The sequence below is a fragment of the Ricinus communis genome, chromosome 8 (assembly GCF_019578655.1).
Source record: "Ricinus communis isolate WT05 ecotype wild-type chromosome 8, ASM1957865v1, whole genome shotgun sequence".
NCBI lineage: Eukaryota > Viridiplantae > Streptophyta > Magnoliopsida > Malpighiales > Euphorbiaceae > Ricinus > Ricinus communis.
Window position 1 is genome coordinate 10,108,822 of NC_063263.1, and position 17,592 is coordinate 10,126,413.

Below are 17,592 nucleotides of genomic sequence, written 5' to 3' on the forward strand. Positions count from 1 at the left end.
TTATTAATAAAAAAAATTATAAAATTAATTAATTTATAAAAATTATTTTAAAAAATTTACATAGAAATATTTTAATATATGATTTTACATAAAAATTTCATTGTTAATATATTTTCTATAAATTTGATCTAAAATTTATAATTTTTTGAATAATATATAAAAATATTAAAATTCACTGTAAATTAAGTTGACCACAGAATTCAATCAAAATCTAAAGGACAAGATTCTATTACTAAATACGGTATAACAAAATTAAACTACTACCTACCTCACCGTATAGAAAACAGTGCAATGACCCTTTTGCCTTTGGAGATCCGTCATCGCTTAACATCAAATAACATTGTCTCTCCAAAACCCAGACGGACAAAACATCTCTTGAAAAATAAATCCAGACAATAACAATAATAATCTTAAACTCATCGAATTTTAATCGAAGAGAGATTCAAAATGTCTTTAACAAGTGTAAAAATGTCTGAAGATGTTTGGTTGACATGTCTTGCCCATGCATTGTCTACTGAAACTGAAGAGATCATGGGCCTTCTTCTCGGTGATATTGAGGTTTCTTTTGGTTTTTTTTTTTTTCTAAGCTTTTTTTATTTAATTGATTTTGGGTTTGTCTTATCTTGATTACATCTTTTCAAATTTTGAAGCTTTTCATTTTTTATTTTTTTTTTATTTTTAATGTTTTTGTTTAGTTGTGGCAGTATTGTATTCTTTTGTCTTTGGCATGTTGACTGAAATTGCCCGTTGGAATCCTGAATATTAATGAGCACATGATTCTTATTGAAATTGATTATGCAACTTTATCTTTATTTTGTGTTTACATATTTATTTTCTGATTTCATTGTAGAATTTTTATTGAATAGAATTATTGGGTGTTGTTGCAATTGATTGATAAGTGTTTACTTGTTATCTGGGTTCACTTAAATTGTAGCTCTGTTCTGTTTTATCTGGATTTTTATTGGATTTGCCCTGGTGGAAAAGGTTTCTGCCTAACATTAAGATTTTTCTTATTGATCTTTGAAAATGGGGGATGCCTCTAAAAAGTGAAGCCTTCGCTTGCTTGCTCAAATGCTCGTTTGGTAGATAGAGAGTGGAGTCCATGCCTTGTTATTGAAGTTCTGTTTGAGTACATGTGGGTCAGCAATCTTATTTCTTAATTTGGCTTATATTTTGAAAACTTTGATGTAATACAGTTGAAAGTTTCAGCTTTTATGAATTTGGTTTTGTTTCTTAATGAATTTCTCAAGTTGTTCAGTTCTGATTTTGACATAGGTAGTAGGATATTTTCTGTCACAATGGAGTTGAAAAAGTCTAAAATTTGTCTGTTTCAGATAAAACAGGCAAATATATAGATTAATCTCTATGTTATTATTTCGCCTTTGTAAAATTTTGCATGAGACTTTGTGAATATATTATATGGCAATGTGATTGTGACATTCTGGAGCTAGTAAATCACTTTAATCATTTACCTTTATACACTTGCCTGAAAATTTTGAGAGATTGCATTTCCTGCGGGATTGTTTTTGCTCCTTGTATTTTCTTTTCTTGCACAATTGGGGGCAAAATGTACGTTCATGTCATGATGTTTCGTGTCTGATGTTGGAGATTTCAGTACTCGAAAAATGGGAGTGTTACTGCACTAATCTGGGGAGCATCACCTCAGTCAAGATCTGATAGGCGAAAGGACCGCGTAGAGACAAATCCAGAACAGTTGGCTGCTGCATCAGCCCAAGCGGAGATATCCTTAATTCTTCATTATGTAATCTTTTTATATGTCTCTACATGTAAATAAAAGGAAGGAAAAGTAGATGAAAAAGTTAGCTTGATAAATCACATAATGAAATTCAATCTTCACCATTTGAGGATCTGTCTCCATTCTTATTGCAGACCGTTAAAGTTGTGAATGTAAATTCTTCACATGACTGTAGACTTCTTAAATTCCATGTGATTTTTCATCTTTCTTGAGGCCTATGGCATAGTCCAACTTGGTTCTTGGCCAAGATTGATCACTAGGGCTACCGTTAACTTCCACATTTTGGTAGCCTTTTGTTGTGCCGCTATAGTAGTTTCAATAGTGGTTTTCAGTTGCATGATGCAATGTCAATGGACGTGTTGAAAGATTGTTGTTTATGTTCAATGCTTAATTATATAACACAGAATGACAGCATCAACAGGACGAACAACAAGGGTGATTGGGTGGTACCACTCGCATCCTCATATTACAGTTTTTCCTTCTCACGTGGGTAAGTTTTTGAAGTTCATTAAGTTGGCTGAAAATTTGAAGAACACTTTAGTAATGTTCTCCAGATTTATGCTTTCGTTTTCTTTATGCTTCCTGCCTGCTTGTTATAAAGGTAGATTAAAGTTGCATGTATTAAAATCGTTTCTGTGGCGATGCTTATTGACTAGTGTTACTGTATTTTGTTTATGTTGCACTTATTGACTAGTGTTATTGTATTTTGTTTATGTTGCACTATCTATAATTTGTTTCAAGAAATTTGAAATGACTCCTGTCTCTTGACTTCTGCAGATGTGCGGACTCAGGCAATGTATCAACTTCTAGATCCTGGGTTTATTGGGCTAATTTTTTCCTGTTTTAGTGAAGATGTAAATAAGGTCTGTGTTATTTGTATCATTACAATGAGTTGTATCTAAAAATTGTTTCATCTTGGCCAAAAATGTAACTGTTTCTGGTTATTTTTAGGTTGGGCGTATCCAAGTCATTGCTTTCCAGTCCTCAGATGGGAAGCAGAATAACACAATAAGGCCTATTTCTGTATCACCTGTAAATAGAGGTTACATAGATGTTGAATCATCTTTAAGTTCTTCAGAATATACATCAGTGAAATCTGGTTCTGGAAGGATTGAGAGTGCTGAACTAGACACTGGTGATTCAAGAACTGCTGCAGGATCAAGTAAGGTACTAATTGATCCTCAAAGTTAAGATTTATTAGATCACTTGGTATGAATAATAGGAATGGATTTTGAATAAAAGAGACCGGCTGACCTGAGTATCTTCATTTTGGTTGTGATTTCCTGCTTTTTTTTTTACGAGTTCTTTGTTGCTGATTTTATACAATGACCAAGAACAGTTATCACTTGCCAGACGCACATAGTTGTGGTTCTAGCGATCCTATGCTTTCTATCATAACTTCATTTTGTAAGATGAGTGTTTTGGTGGCAGTAAACTAATGCGCAGTCCATGAAATGACAGATAAGCTGCCTTTGGTATTTATAGTTTTAAAGGGATAAAACACTTATGCTTGACATAATAGGCAGTAACAGTGGCTGCATTTCAATGATAGGTTTCTTACTGTGTGTAGCATATCATCACATTTTATCATTTATCAATTTATGTCTTAGATTAAAATTACCTCCCTCCTACCCAAGAATATAAGCAAATGTTTAATAAAAGAGCCAAAATGGTGATTCATAGCTGTCTCTTATACTGTTATGGCATGCATGGAATTTGGTAACTGATGCATGTTTGTACAATACATATGTTATTCTGTGGCATATTCCTAGGATCAATTCTGCTACGTTTTGCTAGGGTAATGGCATTCCATACAATGGGTTCCATTAATGTGAGTGCTTGAGATCTTAGGATGACGACTCTTTCCACTTTGTTGGTATATTCTTTAAGAGTTTCAAATATGGTTAACAGGGTGGGGGTAGATCTTCAGATTTGGGGGATTTCTTTGCAAATGCTGATGCCAACTATGTTGGGAGAGAGAGAATTGGAGGAAACTATAAAACTGGCAATTCAGATGGTGCATTTTTCGATATAGACCCCATGGATATGTCAGAGAGTATGCAAGAAGCTATGCACCGCTCAAATTTGGACATGAGGTATAATACTCGAGTATGTTATTGGTCACTTGGTTCCCTAGTGTTTTTTCGTCTGAGTAGAGCATGCAGTCTGTTACTATAGCATGTTATGGCGTGTGATTTGAGGAAGTACTTGTTCTTGTAAATCTTTTAAAATTTTGTTAACGGTTGTTACTATGAACATATAAATATATACTGAATGTAATTTTCTTTTATGTTAACCAGTTATAATATCGTATACTTTAAGATGCTAGCAAAAGAAAGTTCTGAACTTTTAATTCTCAAACTGCTTTTGTTTGCCAATAGTGGTGCAGAATACATCAGAAAAGAAATTCCTCTTCATGTTTTGCCAACCTGGGCTCTGCTTAAGCTTGATTCACCTTTAACATCATTTACGGATTTGCAACGTGTATTATATGAAGAGGAGCGGGGGGCATATATCCAAGCTATGTTGCAAAATATGAGGTGATCCTGATGTTATTATTTACCTAATTTCCATTTCTGAGTAATTGTTTTCTGATGCTTACAATCTTCTAATTACTCTAATCTTTCATAGGGATGGAAAAATACATCCTCTTACCTTCATACATCACACATCGACATATCAAGCTTCCATGTGCAAATTGATTGAATATTGGTTAGAAACAACGAATCATATTTGCTTAAATTCTTTTTCCTTTTAACCTCTTTTCCTATCAGTTTATTTTGTCTTTTGAAATATCTGCAGTTTAAGTCCTGCCATAAATACACTCCAAGATCGCTTGAGAGAGAATGAGATACGGGTATGTAATGAAACTAAATGGGAATTTTATAGATTGTTTGGGAAAGGCTTATGATTAGTATATAGCCATTCTTTCTCTCTTTCAAAGGGCAGACTCTGGTGCCTCTTTGTCATGCAACCAAGAGGTCACATGTTTGAGGCCTTAGTGCATTCTCATGTAAAACTGCACAATTGTATTCTCTTTGGAGTTCTCATTTCAGGATTCAACTTTGGTATTAGAAACGCGCATCGACTGAACTTTTCATTCCTTTAGGATTTGGATAGATATCATAGTCTGTTTTAGACCCAGTCATACTGGATTTGAAACTGTTATATCTTAGGAAATTTAAGATTTCATACTGCAATTGCCTTTTGCAAAGTTTATTTACTTTAACTCCATGCAGCATCCTAATAACTAAAGTAAAATGGGATTCTGTTATTTGTCGCGTATTTGATCTTCTGACAGCTTCTCTTGATGAAACAGTTAGCAATGTTGACTGATGAAGCCAAGGTGTTGGAGAGTGAAACTTTTAGAGGGAGTGAATCAGCTTCTAGATCTCCCCACCTTGTTTCATCTCATGGTCTTCGAGGAAGTGCATCATCTGGTGCCAGAGACATGCATAACTCATCTGAATCTCTTAGTGTGAGGGCTGTTGCTAGTCCTGGTAGCCGAACCAGATCAGGATCTTGATAAACTCCAAGCAAAGCTATTTTTCCTTTTTGTAAGTGCTTCCTTCTTATTTACGTATGATCTACTTGTATATTGATATTGGTTCAAGATCACACCAAATTTCATGAACTATTACATCGTGCTTTTTGATAAACTTAAGATCATCGATGCTTGCTCTCTTTGCATGGGCCTTCTCTAGGTATAATTGTCTCAAGAGTCTGCCATAGAAGCCATTGCAACTTGTTTGGTTCTTAGTACCCCAGATGGGCAGAGTTCCAGATGCAGCACCAGATGAGTCTCTTGTTTGCCTTTATGCCCTCATCTGAGGACAATTCTTGGGGACAGGCAGAGATTTGCAATGGGCTCAAGTATGTAGGATGTGTATATATCTCCCTCTCGGCTTCATATAATCCTGTTCTCCAATGGTACTTGCCATTCTTTTGTGGCCTTTTTTATAGAGCATGGGATTGTGTAATAGACTGTTTCCTTTGGTTGATTCATAATGTTTTCCATAGGGAGCATCTCCCTGGTTGTAGTCTATGCTCCCTCCCTTGCTTGTAGCGTACCTTGTATTTTAATCAAATGCTGTGCATTATTTATAGAAGTTATTCATTGGCACTATATATGAGTTTTCAGTGTTTCATTTCAAGCCATTCTTTTCTTCTTCTTCTTTTTTTTCCCCTTTTCCTTGAAAATTTTAAAGCCATTCCTTAAAATGCTGAAATTTGGTTATTTTTTCTTGCACACAAGCAATTCGAGCGCCTTACACTAGATGTCTATTTTCATGTTAGTTTTCTTATAAAATTAAACTAGTAATATTTCAGCACATAGGATTTAGCAGATAAGAAAATTTTGTATAATTGCTTGCTGGTCCTTATAGTTTATTCTACACTCTTCTGATGCGCATTCTTAGTGATCAAGCTCAAGTGCTAAAACTTCAACAACTGTGGCCTCATGTATGAGACCATTATTGAGTGTTAAAAGTAGAATTCTTTTTTTTCTTTCTTTCTTTCTTTTTAATATTTAATTGGTCGTTTTCTCTTTATAAATTGCTTTTGAAAAAGCACTAGTTGAGTAGTTTTCGAGGTTTAAAAAACTGATTTGGGAAACACAATTCTAAAAACGCAGCCTAGCTAACAATTGTGGAGATTAAGAAAAAAAGAGAAGGGAAGACATGCAGATAATACCCATAAATACCTTAAAACCTTATTCTAACTTGCAGAAAAGATTATTAAAAACACCGATCATAATCACATTTGCTAATTGAGGGGAGCAAAGAAAAGAAATACTAATAAAGTGAAAGTAGTGTAATTGTTTTTTAAAATTAACCTTTACTCAGCAAAAACAAGCGCGCACACAATAACAAAAGAAAGAAAGAAAGAAGAGAGGTGTGGTGAGAGGCAAAAGAAAAGCAGCAGAAGACACATATAAGTTGGTCGTGGTCATATGCATGGTTGTGATTCCCAATAAGAGAATCGAATCAGCACCACCACTTACTTGTCTTTCCTCTTCTTTACAGTTTGCCTCTTCTTTCCTTTACCCTTCTCCAAGAGAATGGAGGCCAGATTTTCCTTTATTTTGTTTTTTTTTTTAAGAAAAAATTATTCATATTTATATGTAAATGTTCATGTTTATATATGTTGTTTGTGATAGAGAAAGAAAGCAAGAGAGAGAGAGAGAGAGAGATGTAAGCAGCCGCAGAAAAGGAAAAATTAAAGAAAAGAAAAAGAAAAGGTGGTCAAAATGAAAACCTCGAAGACTTGCTTATTCCATCATTTCCAGCTTCAACTATCTATCTTTATTGAAACTCTCCATTTTGCCTTTCTCTTTTTCTTTTTCTTGTTCTTGTTCTTCCTTTGATATAATTCTCTATGCCTAAGCAAATATCTCTGCTAAATTAACTCAGCTTAATTATAACCCAAATGAAAAAAAGGATGCTAATCTTAAATTATGTTTTTCCATTTAAGATTCCTCCATCAATTAATTGTTTATGGCTTTCATTTTCACCCATGAAAAAGAAATTAAGTGAAGAAAAAGAAAATTAAGCATGCACAAAATATACCATCAAACACTTGGCCTCCTTTGATATAAGAGATTAAGAGGAAGCAAAACTGTATGTACATGCATTGGTGTGTTATTCAAAGGGAAACCAAAATGTTGAAAAAGGGAATATTCAAATTTTTGTAAAGCAGCAACAATTTTACCCATGCATACTCTGCTTTTACTTTGCAGCTGATTCTCAAAGTATAGAATTCCTCCATTGAAATAATTGAGCTACGAACTGTGAGCCTTGCTTAAGTTGTTGAGTACCTTAAGATATGCTGCTACTCGATGAATCTTTTATTTTGAAATATTTATTACATTTGCGATATATATTTCATCCATATCACTCCCAGTAGCAGTAGCAGTAGCAGTAGTAGCTAGTGGATCTGAGGGTCCCAAAATACTTATGGTCAAAGGACCTTTTGTAGGGCTGGTGACTGAGCATTAGATTTTTATTTTTGGATTATTGTTGTGGTGATAGGCTGACAAAATCTTCTATTTGCTTTTTTCTTTTTTCTTTTTTTTTTTTTTCAAATTTATATGTGGGATCCTGAAGTTTGTTTTTGGACTGAATGAATGCGACCACCTAAAGCTTAACTTTGGTTCCAAATTCCAATCTTATTATAACTTCAGTTTTGACTGGGAACTGCATGTGCATGGAATTTCATGATTTGACAAATTTCTTTTCCATATAATTTCTAAGTAAGCATGCATGCATGCATTTTCTTTTTTCTCTCTTTTTAGTTTTCGTATTTGGAATAACATAATGATGATTCTCCAAAGCAAATATGCCATGCGGGTTTTCTTTTTTTTCTTCCCTTCAAATTTTGAGAATGCAGCATCTTTTAAACAGCCCACTATTCTGCTGTTCTACCCTACTCTGCATATGGTTGATAAGATTTTTCCTTAGGATGGTTGGATTTGCTCCTCTAATCTAATTTAATTTTCGTATTCGGTTCTCATAATTAATAGTTTTCAAGAATTATTGAATTGACCAATTGTCTATCCCTGCATTATGCAAGTTGTTGCTATTATTTTGTTGGTAAACCTTTTTTAATTTAAATTATTTTAAAACTTTATTTATATATTAATAATGATAAAATAAAATTTATATAATAAGATTTAATAAGTAGCATATTAATAATATCAGGAACAAATCCATGCATTCTTTTGGATTCTTTCCTAATAAAGAAGCTAATACTTTATGATTCTGTCCTTTTTAATGAAAATATTACTAGTTAATATATTAAAATATAATTAATATGTTATTTTAAAACTAGAATTATTATTTAATTAAAATATTATTAATTAATTAATATATTAATTATATTTATAGTAAATTAGTATAAAAAATGCAATAAACATAAAAATTTAAATAACATCATTATACTTATATCTTAAAATTATGTCTATATATTAAAATTATATTTATAATAAAAATTAATAAAATCAACTTTATATATATATATATATATATATATATAAACTTATTGTTGAAGTGGATATCATAATTTACTCAAATTGTGATTTAATTGAGTGAAATTCGAAGCTTATAGTAAGAGTATCATCTAACCTTTAAATAAATAAGTTTGGAAAAACACATCAAATAATAAAATAAAGCTGAGTCACTTAGCATATTACTCAATTGGGAAACTATAATAGTATTTTACCTGTTTTGTTTATAAAAAAATTTGAAAAACCTCAATTTCATTTAAGATTCCAGTAAAAATGACATTCCATTTTTCCACTGTGTTCTAATTACCATAGCAAAAAGTTCAGAAAAATAAAACAACAGGAAATTGATTTAGAGATGTGAAGAGATAATTTCACAAACTTTTAAAAGGTGAAAACAAACTGATAAGTGTGCATATGAGTAATGGTGTACATAGATTTCTCAATTTTCACGTCAAGGAAACCCTAAAAGAATCAATATGGCCAAAGTAACTGTTCAAAATTTCGGGAAAGAAAAGAAAGAAAAGAAATCCCAGTCTTTGGAATCGTAGCTGGAATTTCTTTCCTTTATCTCTTTTTCCTACTTTAGATTTTGTTTGATTGATTCCCATTTATCAAGGTGTTTTTGCAAGGTGAAGCAAACGAAAAAGCTATGTGCATGACTTGGCCCTCCATTTTATTCCCTTTTTCTCTTTGATCTAACCATGTATATAAGAACCCTAACCATATCAAACACATTCACTCATCACCATTTCCTTGTTATTCTTCTTCTTCTTCTAGGCTTCATCACCTTCAAACCCTTTCTCTACAATTGTTTCAGTTTTTATACTTCAAAGGTGTGCAAATCCTCCACTTCCTAGATTTTTCTTTCTTTAATAAATGCTATAGCTTCTGTTTTTCTTGATGCTAAAATTTGTATCAACCTTTTTCTAGTCATTGTATGATATTCATACATATATGATATTGTCTACTAGTCTTTTTATATTCTCATAAAGTAAGAAGTCTCGTGCACTAGAATTTCTATTTTTTCTTTCACCTGAGTGTAAATAGTAATATAGGAGTTTAAACTAGATATTAGACTATGCATCCATAGTGTAATTGGGCAATTGATTATCTAAAGCAACCAAAAGGGTTTCTGAATGCAAGTCTTAATTAATTATAATGCAACATCTTATATATTCTGACAGAAATCTTTCAATAAAAAAATGTATGCAGAGAAAGATGAGTAGGCCAGGAGACTGGAACTGCAGGTCATGCCAACACTTGAACTTCCAAAGACGTGACTCATGCCAACGCTGCGGGGACTCGAGATCAGGAGGTGGTGACTTTGGAGGGTTCGGTGGGAGATCAGTTGGGTCATCGTTCGGGTTCAGTACCGGGTCGGACGTTCGCCCCGGTGACTGGTACTGCACCGCTGGAAACTGTGGGGCCCACAACTTTGCTAGCCGCTCTAGTTGCTTCAAATGTGGTGTGTACAAGGATGATTCTGCTGCTGCCACTGGCTTCGACTCTGACATTCCTCGCTCTAGAGGTTTTGGGGGCGGCAGCAATCGTTCTGGATGGAAATCCGGTGACTGGATTTGCACCAGGTAGGTCTATCTTCTAATACAATAATAATGCAACAGTAAGACAGAAACACGTATATATGTATTCGTATGCTTTTTATTTAAGTGTGCATCTCTGTTTCTTCTTTTTATATGGTTGCTTTAGGTAGTACCATATAATGTCACTTGAATTCTTTCTCTGCTTTTGGTTGCATTCTCACTTTCCTTTAGAAACATAATGAGAGAGGCTTCATTTGGGCACACTGGTAGCATTAATTATAATAACTACTTTACATTTATAATGGATGGTACGTATTATATGCTAAGAATTGAACTCTATTTTTGACTGTTTTAATTTTGCATGTGAAGAATCTTTTCTCTTGCTCACCAACTAGTATCTTTTTGTGAAGTATGTGGATAAATTTAATTTAATTGAGAATTATATGGACAGGTGGGGATGCAACGAACATAATTTTGCTAGCAGAATGGAGTGTTTCAAATGCAATGCCCCTAGAGAGCTTAGCAACAGAACTACATACTAGACAGTGCCTTTCTCCATTTCTGGGTATGAATCATATATATAGATTTAATTCTTCAATTAGTTTCATTAGGTCTTAATAATCACTTAACTTGCTAATCACAATTTGTTATTCTTTTTTTATGCTTTCAGGTATTGCAGCAACCAAGAGAGACAATATCAAATATTAATATATTACTACTTCTTCTTTTTTCTTTATCCCTTTTCCTTTTATTATTTCTTTTGGGTGTTAGGGTTTCTTGAGGTGTAAAAACATGGTATAAAATCCATGTTCAATTTAAGCTTATATGGAACCCTCTTTGGCATTTTGTTGAGGCTTACCCTATATAATTAAGAAGTATATCATTGTGCTACTGTGGTGCTTAATTTTGATGTACTATCTCCTTTTGTAGCCAAAGTGGGCAAAAAAAAAAAAAGATCTACTACCCATTTCCTCTTTATTTATTGTATGGTGCATCATGGTTTTCTTAAAAGAAGATGATTCTTCTCTTCTTTTCATTGTTTGAAATGATTGTTATAAACTTCATAAAGATCTCTCTCTCTATTATATATATATATATATATATATATGTCCATTGCATCTACTCTAGCATCTATAATTGAAGGTTGCTCCTTTCTTAATTTAGAAACAAATAAATAAATAAGAAGAAGAAGGTGGTTTGGGGAAATCTCGAAACAGAAATCAAAGTAAGACACAACAAGAAAGCATTTCAAAGCTTGCAAAAAAGGGCCCACAAATTAGATAACTTTAGGTTCTTCCCATGAAGGGATAATTGTATGAGTACTTGAAGATTCTCAGATCATCATCAATCGGAGACAAGAATTTGCCATGCATATTATATTTTTAGACATGCCATGTTCTTCTAATGCATTATAAACTTCATGAGTGCTTTGGATTGTATTTACTAGTTACAGCCGCAGAAAATATTTACTTATTGTTACCTTATATATCAAAATTCATTAATAATAAGTCATCTTAAGAACTAATACGGTGCTAGTCTAGTGACACACTGATTAGATCTCAAGTTATTTTTTGAACAGAAGTTACAAATTTGAATTTTTAGATTCGTATTTATGAGAAGGATTTTATGATTAAAGTGCTTTCATCATATATTAAAACTCATTAATAATAAGTCAGGTAAAAAATCTAATGGGTGCTGGTCTAGTGATACACTGATTAGATTTTAATATATTTTCTTAACAAAAATTACAAGTGGAAATTCTTATATTCATTTTTATGGAAAGGATTTTATGATTATAGTATTTTGGTCCAAACAGAGATTAGACACTCCGTCCAATTTGATATGCTATTTTTAATTTATACAAAAATTAAAAATTAAGTGTTTTTTAATTAATACCACTATTTTTAACCACTTTCTTATCAGAATATTTTTAATAAATTTTTCAATGCAATGCACGGTAATCTAAATATTGATAGACTTGCCAACCTACTTATAAATTTTAAAATTAAATAAAAATATTTTTGTATTAGAACTACAAATTGTGTTTAAGTAAATATTGATATTTACATTATGATGAAGGGTATTTTAGATATTTAATCTTAAAATAGCAACTAAAAAGAGAAAGTGGTCTATACTTTTTTGTAGGGATTAAAAAGAAAAAAATGACATATTAAAATTGGATGGAGAGAGTAATGGATTAAGTAAAGAAAATCTTATCACTTTATTGTGTATTAAATGGTGTATAAGAGATACTAAATATTGTGAATAATTAATTGGGTAGTGATTGCTAGGTGTACATAAATTATAACCTAATCATCACAGTATCAGTATAGAATTAAGCTAAAATCTTGTGGAGAAGGTAGTCTAAGAATACAATGGATTCTAGTATTTGATGGACCAATATCATTTGTAAAACATGCAATTATTAGTTTATAAATTCATTTGTAACACAAATTAAAAGAAGCATATGACACTTCAACATATATATCTAGCCATCAAGATTATGAGTTGCACCATTTAGATTCAGTGTATGATTCCTTCTGCTATGAGGAACTTTTTTACAAATAATTACTTGCATGTCTTCCACAATTTTTAAAGAACCAGGGATGTATATGTTAAGATTTTTTAATTTAAGAAGTCATATAATAAAATAACACTTTATGCACTCTTTATTTTTCAAATATAAAATAGAGAGTTGATTTGACTATCTATATATGAAAAGTCAAACTTCACTCTCTATTTTATATTTAATAAATACAATATAATTTTTTATGTATTAATTAATTAATATTTATTATTTTTATCTTTATTAGTAAAAATTAAAAAAAAAAATCATTATGCAAATAAAAGCAGCATAAAAATAAAATATACAGAGTGCATTAGATTTAAATAAAATATTTTATTCTTTATAATTAAATATTTCTTAAAATATTTTTTATTATAAAAATTGTACTCTTTTAAAATAAATAAATAAAAATCACGGGAAATAGTCTAAAGTTGTAACTAGACGAAGAGCAAAGGGTTTTGGGTTTAGCTAAATTGGGTGTTTAGGGCAGAAAAGCTATAGTATTTAAAACATGAACAACATTGGATTCTCTTCATTGACCTATTGTGTATCTTCAAAAAGCAACTAGGTTAATTATGGATGTCTCCGTTAAGCAATAAGGTGTGTCTTTAGGCTTTAAGCAATAGATTCTTGTCTTCCTTTTAAGCTAGCTTTGGTGTTAGTCAAGCATATAAATATTTAGACCTTTGCATATATGACATTTGAGTTAGGGCCCATGTGTGCTCACCCATTAGCATGCATTTTGAGGTCTCATTGCTCCTTTTTAAAATATATTATCCTATGAAAAGAAAAGGATGTACCATTATAAATTTCATTACTTTAATTCTGATTAAGAAGTGTCTATGTGTTGTAAAGAAAGGTAATCTTTCTATTTAAAGGACATTTTAATAAACTTTAGCCCTTCGGGTAATTTTGGCTTCGCATAATTTTTGTAGCCGTTGATAAGATGCTAAAAGCTATAGTCCTTAAGATGATAAAGGTGAAGCTACAATTAGTAATTAGAGGAAAAAAAAAATATTAATAAAGAAAGCAAGAGTTAAAAGGTGGAATTAATATTTGATACTAATATCTCGTGCTTTCCTCGTGTGAAAACTTAAAATATGGTAAAAAATTATAATAAGAAAATATTTTATTATTAAAATATCATTGATTGACAATGATTTAGTCATATTTTCATTTCAATAATTGTAATTATCATATTTCTCGTGTTTGATAATATAAATTTAAAATTTAATAACTCAAAACATTATTGTTTAACTGATAAATCGACCTTATCGAATCAATAATTTATTAAACCGTAATTTAACAGTCAAATAATAAAATTTAAAATTGTTAAGCTCCAAATTTATATTATTAATTATAAAAAAAAATTGATAATAATGGCTGATTTGAGTGAATATGGCTAAATCTTTACAAATCGAGATTTTTTAATGGCGATATATTTTTTTTATTACGATTTATAACCACATACATTTTCTTGTTTCAAGAAACTACATATTCTAAGTCATAAAACAGCAAAACTAGAGAGTATTTGTTTATATTTATCCCTTAATATTTTTAATGATGTAATTATACTTTTTTCTATTAATTAAAATGAAAGATTTTTAGGTAGATTTAGTTTACCATATTATTTATAGACAAATTAATTGTATGTTGACATATAACATCTTCTATTAAGTAGCATTTGCGTCACGACCCCATCTGTGGGCCCGTGACCGGCACTAGAAAATGGGTAGGCGTAAGGCCACCGAAACCCATAGTAAGACTGATACTCACTAACTCAATTAAGCCTCATCTCATTTTACTGATGCCACAATTTAACTTAACCGTTAAGTTTTACATAATTAATTCAGTCAGCCAGAAAAATTAGGCGAGACCCAAAACTACAGAAAATTACAACTGAAATACCTACTATTTCTACTGCGGAGAATCTAAGATTTTACAAATTAACATACCAAATAAAATATACCACCCGATGATTAAGGAGTCGGGTTACTAGATAAGAGTCACGAGAAGAATAACGGTCACAGCTAGCTTTGGCGACCTCCTAGCTCTGCTCCAGTGCCTCGGTTGGAGTGAGCCGAACAGATAGATTATCGAAACGCTTGATCGCTTGGTCGACTCGCCTCCAGCCGCTGAAGTATCGACGATCCTAACACACCATCGAACTCGAAACAACGCACTGATGATGATTGCCGCTTCCGATTTTTCAATTCAACCCCTGATTATCCGGAGAGATTTACAGACGATCTCGACCGTCGATTTGCAAACGGAGTCCGATTGCCACGAAACCGGTGCCATTGCGAAGCTTGAGCTAAGGAGAGTCGGGATACGCCCTTCGATCGCCCAAAGCTCGCAGGAGCTCGCCAGAACTCCCTTCTCCGGCCACCAAAATCGACGTCGCCGCCACCAAAAGGAAGCTCTCTCCGAGGGGAGCCAATCGCCACTGAGATCAGCCGACAAGGCCGCTGAAAACGGCCAGAATGACGTCCGGAAGCCGCTGCTTCTATGTGCTCTTCCACCGCTACCTCCTCTGCTGCCGGGCCGGGCCAATGCTCCCGTGATCGACCTCCGCCCAACCCTCCTTTCCTCTTCTCCCCCGCGCCTTCTCTCTCCCTAATCTCTTTTCTTTTTCTTTCTTCTCCATATCAACTTTTGGTCCATGAACTTTTTTTTCTTACCTTTTGTTCCCTCAACTTTTTAAATTACTAACAATTTCGTCCTGCAAAAATTTCAATTAACCTCCAAACTTCTTTTTAGCCTTTCAATTAAGCCCCTAACTATTTAATTTGGGCTAAATTAGAATTATTGAAAATACACAATTACATATATACCCTTACCGACACATTTATTTATAAAAATACCAAACATACAAATTTTTATTAAATATAATAATAAAATTATTCTTTTAATCCTCATCCCAAAATAAATTTCTAATTTAGTCCTAACAAACAATTAATTTAATTAGTCATTTTGCTAACTATTTTCCAACTTAAAATTTAATACCACTAGCTAATTAAAATACCAATTTCCTCAAAAATTCTTTTATAAAAACATCATTTACAAATTCTTCCAATATATATATATATATATATATATATATATATATATATATATATATATATATATATATATATATATATATATATTTGAGGAAAATTTGGAATGACCAAAAATATAATTTATTTCTCAAATAATTTATTTAATTAATTCTTTAAAAATCAAACTAATTGGGTATAGAAATAACTCCTTTATTTGTCTAATATTAAATTTCAAAATTGCATTTAAATCATTATAATTAAACTGAATAAAAATATAATTAAATTAATTTAAATAAAACTCATTTATTAATTATTATTAATATTATCTTTATTAAAAAATATATTTCGAGTATTACAATTTGTATTTTGTTGATTTCTATTCATGAGTATTTAATGGTAATAAATGATCCAGCTAATATAAAAATTAAACCTAATAAATAATATTATATATCAACATGCAATTGATTTTGTTAACGGATAATAAAGTAGACTAAATCTACTTAAATGAGCTCCATCATGTTAAATCATTGTACGAATTGTATTGAGAAAATTCTACAAGTTATATAATTTTTAAAAATAATTATATAATTATATGTATTCTTAATCTTTTTTTCAAGTTTATCCGGTGTTTTTTTATAAATACTCAATCGTGCTTTTTCTTTTTATTCTACATTTATTTATTTAGTTTCAAATACTTAACAAGTATCTAACATATACCATGTTTTAGTACATATATCTCAAATTTTTTAGTGTTGAATATTTACCGATTTGTATTCTCTTTCATTTAAAAAAAAATTAATATTATTATATATCTAAAACATATTATTATTTAGCATACGTATGTTTTTTGCCGTTGAACTTTTTTATTAGATTTGCATTATGTTTCATTTAAAATTTTTGAGACACTTTGTCACGACCCCACTCCGTAGGTAGGCTTAAGGCCACCGAAACCCGTAGTAAGCCTGACACTCACTGATTTAAACAAATCTCATCTCAAATTAATATTATTAAAGCCACAAATTATCTTAATAGTTACACTTTACAAAATTACTTCGGTCTACCAGAAAAACTAGGCGAGACCCGAAGCTCAGAAAATTTACAACTGATACATCTACTAATTACTACTGCGGAGAATCTAAGATTTACCAATTTACATACCAAATCAAATACATCACCCGATGATGAAGGAGTTGGGTTACTGAATAAGAGTCGCAGGAGAACTAACAGTCACGAATCTGAAAAACAGTAAAAATGAGACTGTCAGTCTCGAGAGTGAGTTAAAATCAAATAATCTAGTGACTATTGCTTCTTCTCAGAAAACATAGATTATTCAAATCAAAATATCAACCATGCACGTAAATACAATCCATATTATAATCATACCATAATAAATAAATAAATAAATGAATAATAAAAATATATTTTTACTTTTACGGGACGAGTGGCTCGGTAGAACCCTAAACCCCAAAATCTAACAGCCATTTTGGCTCTCTTAATCCAATAAGACTGGCGCCCAGAGAGCAAGCTCGATCAGGGTCCTTACCTCCAGCCTGAACACTTGAATTCCAAATAAGCCGGCGCCCAGAGAGCATCGCTCGATCAGGGACCTTAACTCCTAATCAATCGAACTCGTACCAGAGCAATGCTCAATCAGGGCAAACAAATCCATAATAACCTTATGTCCA

General features: G+C 31.8%; 2 protein-coding genes across 3 annotated transcripts; both read left to right on the forward strand.

Moving 5' to 3' along the window:
- Nucleotides 1–328: 328 nt before the first annotated feature.
- LOC8271400 (lys-63-specific deubiquitinase BRCC36) lies at nt 329–5,882 on the forward strand. 2 transcript variants are annotated; one of them, XM_015718343.3, is made up of 11 exons: nt 329–558; nt 1,616–1,741; nt 2,159–2,246; nt 2,534–2,619; nt 2,708–2,923; nt 3,668–3,852; nt 4,138–4,296; nt 4,388–4,468; nt 4,559–4,613; nt 5,076–5,313; nt 5,461–5,882. In XM_015718343.3, exons 1-10 carry the CDS (start codon nt 448–450, stop codon nt 5,280–5,282), a joined length of 1,314 nt encoding a protein of 437 aa, XP_015573829.1. In that variant the 5' UTR covers nt 329–447; the 3' UTR covers nt 5,283–5,313; nt 5,461–5,882. The 2 variants fall into 2 exon arrangements, with proteins under 2 accessions (XP_015573829.1, XP_015573830.1); XM_015718344.3 differs by lacking the exon at nt 329–558 and adding an exon at nt 600–1,135.
- A 3,552-nt stretch (nt 5,883–9,434) lies between these two features.
- Nucleotides 9,435–11,368, forward strand: LOC8282290 (transcription initiation factor TFIID subunit 15). Its single transcript, XM_002517543.4, has 4 exons — nt 9,435–9,592; nt 9,972–10,345; nt 10,752–10,865; nt 10,971–11,368. Exons 1-3 carry the CDS (start codon nt 9,461–9,463, stop codon nt 10,840–10,842), a joined length of 597 nt encoding a protein of 198 aa, XP_002517589.2. The 5' UTR covers nt 9,435–9,460; the 3' UTR covers nt 10,843–10,865; nt 10,971–11,368.
- Nucleotides 11,369–17,592: the final 6,224 nt, after the last annotated feature.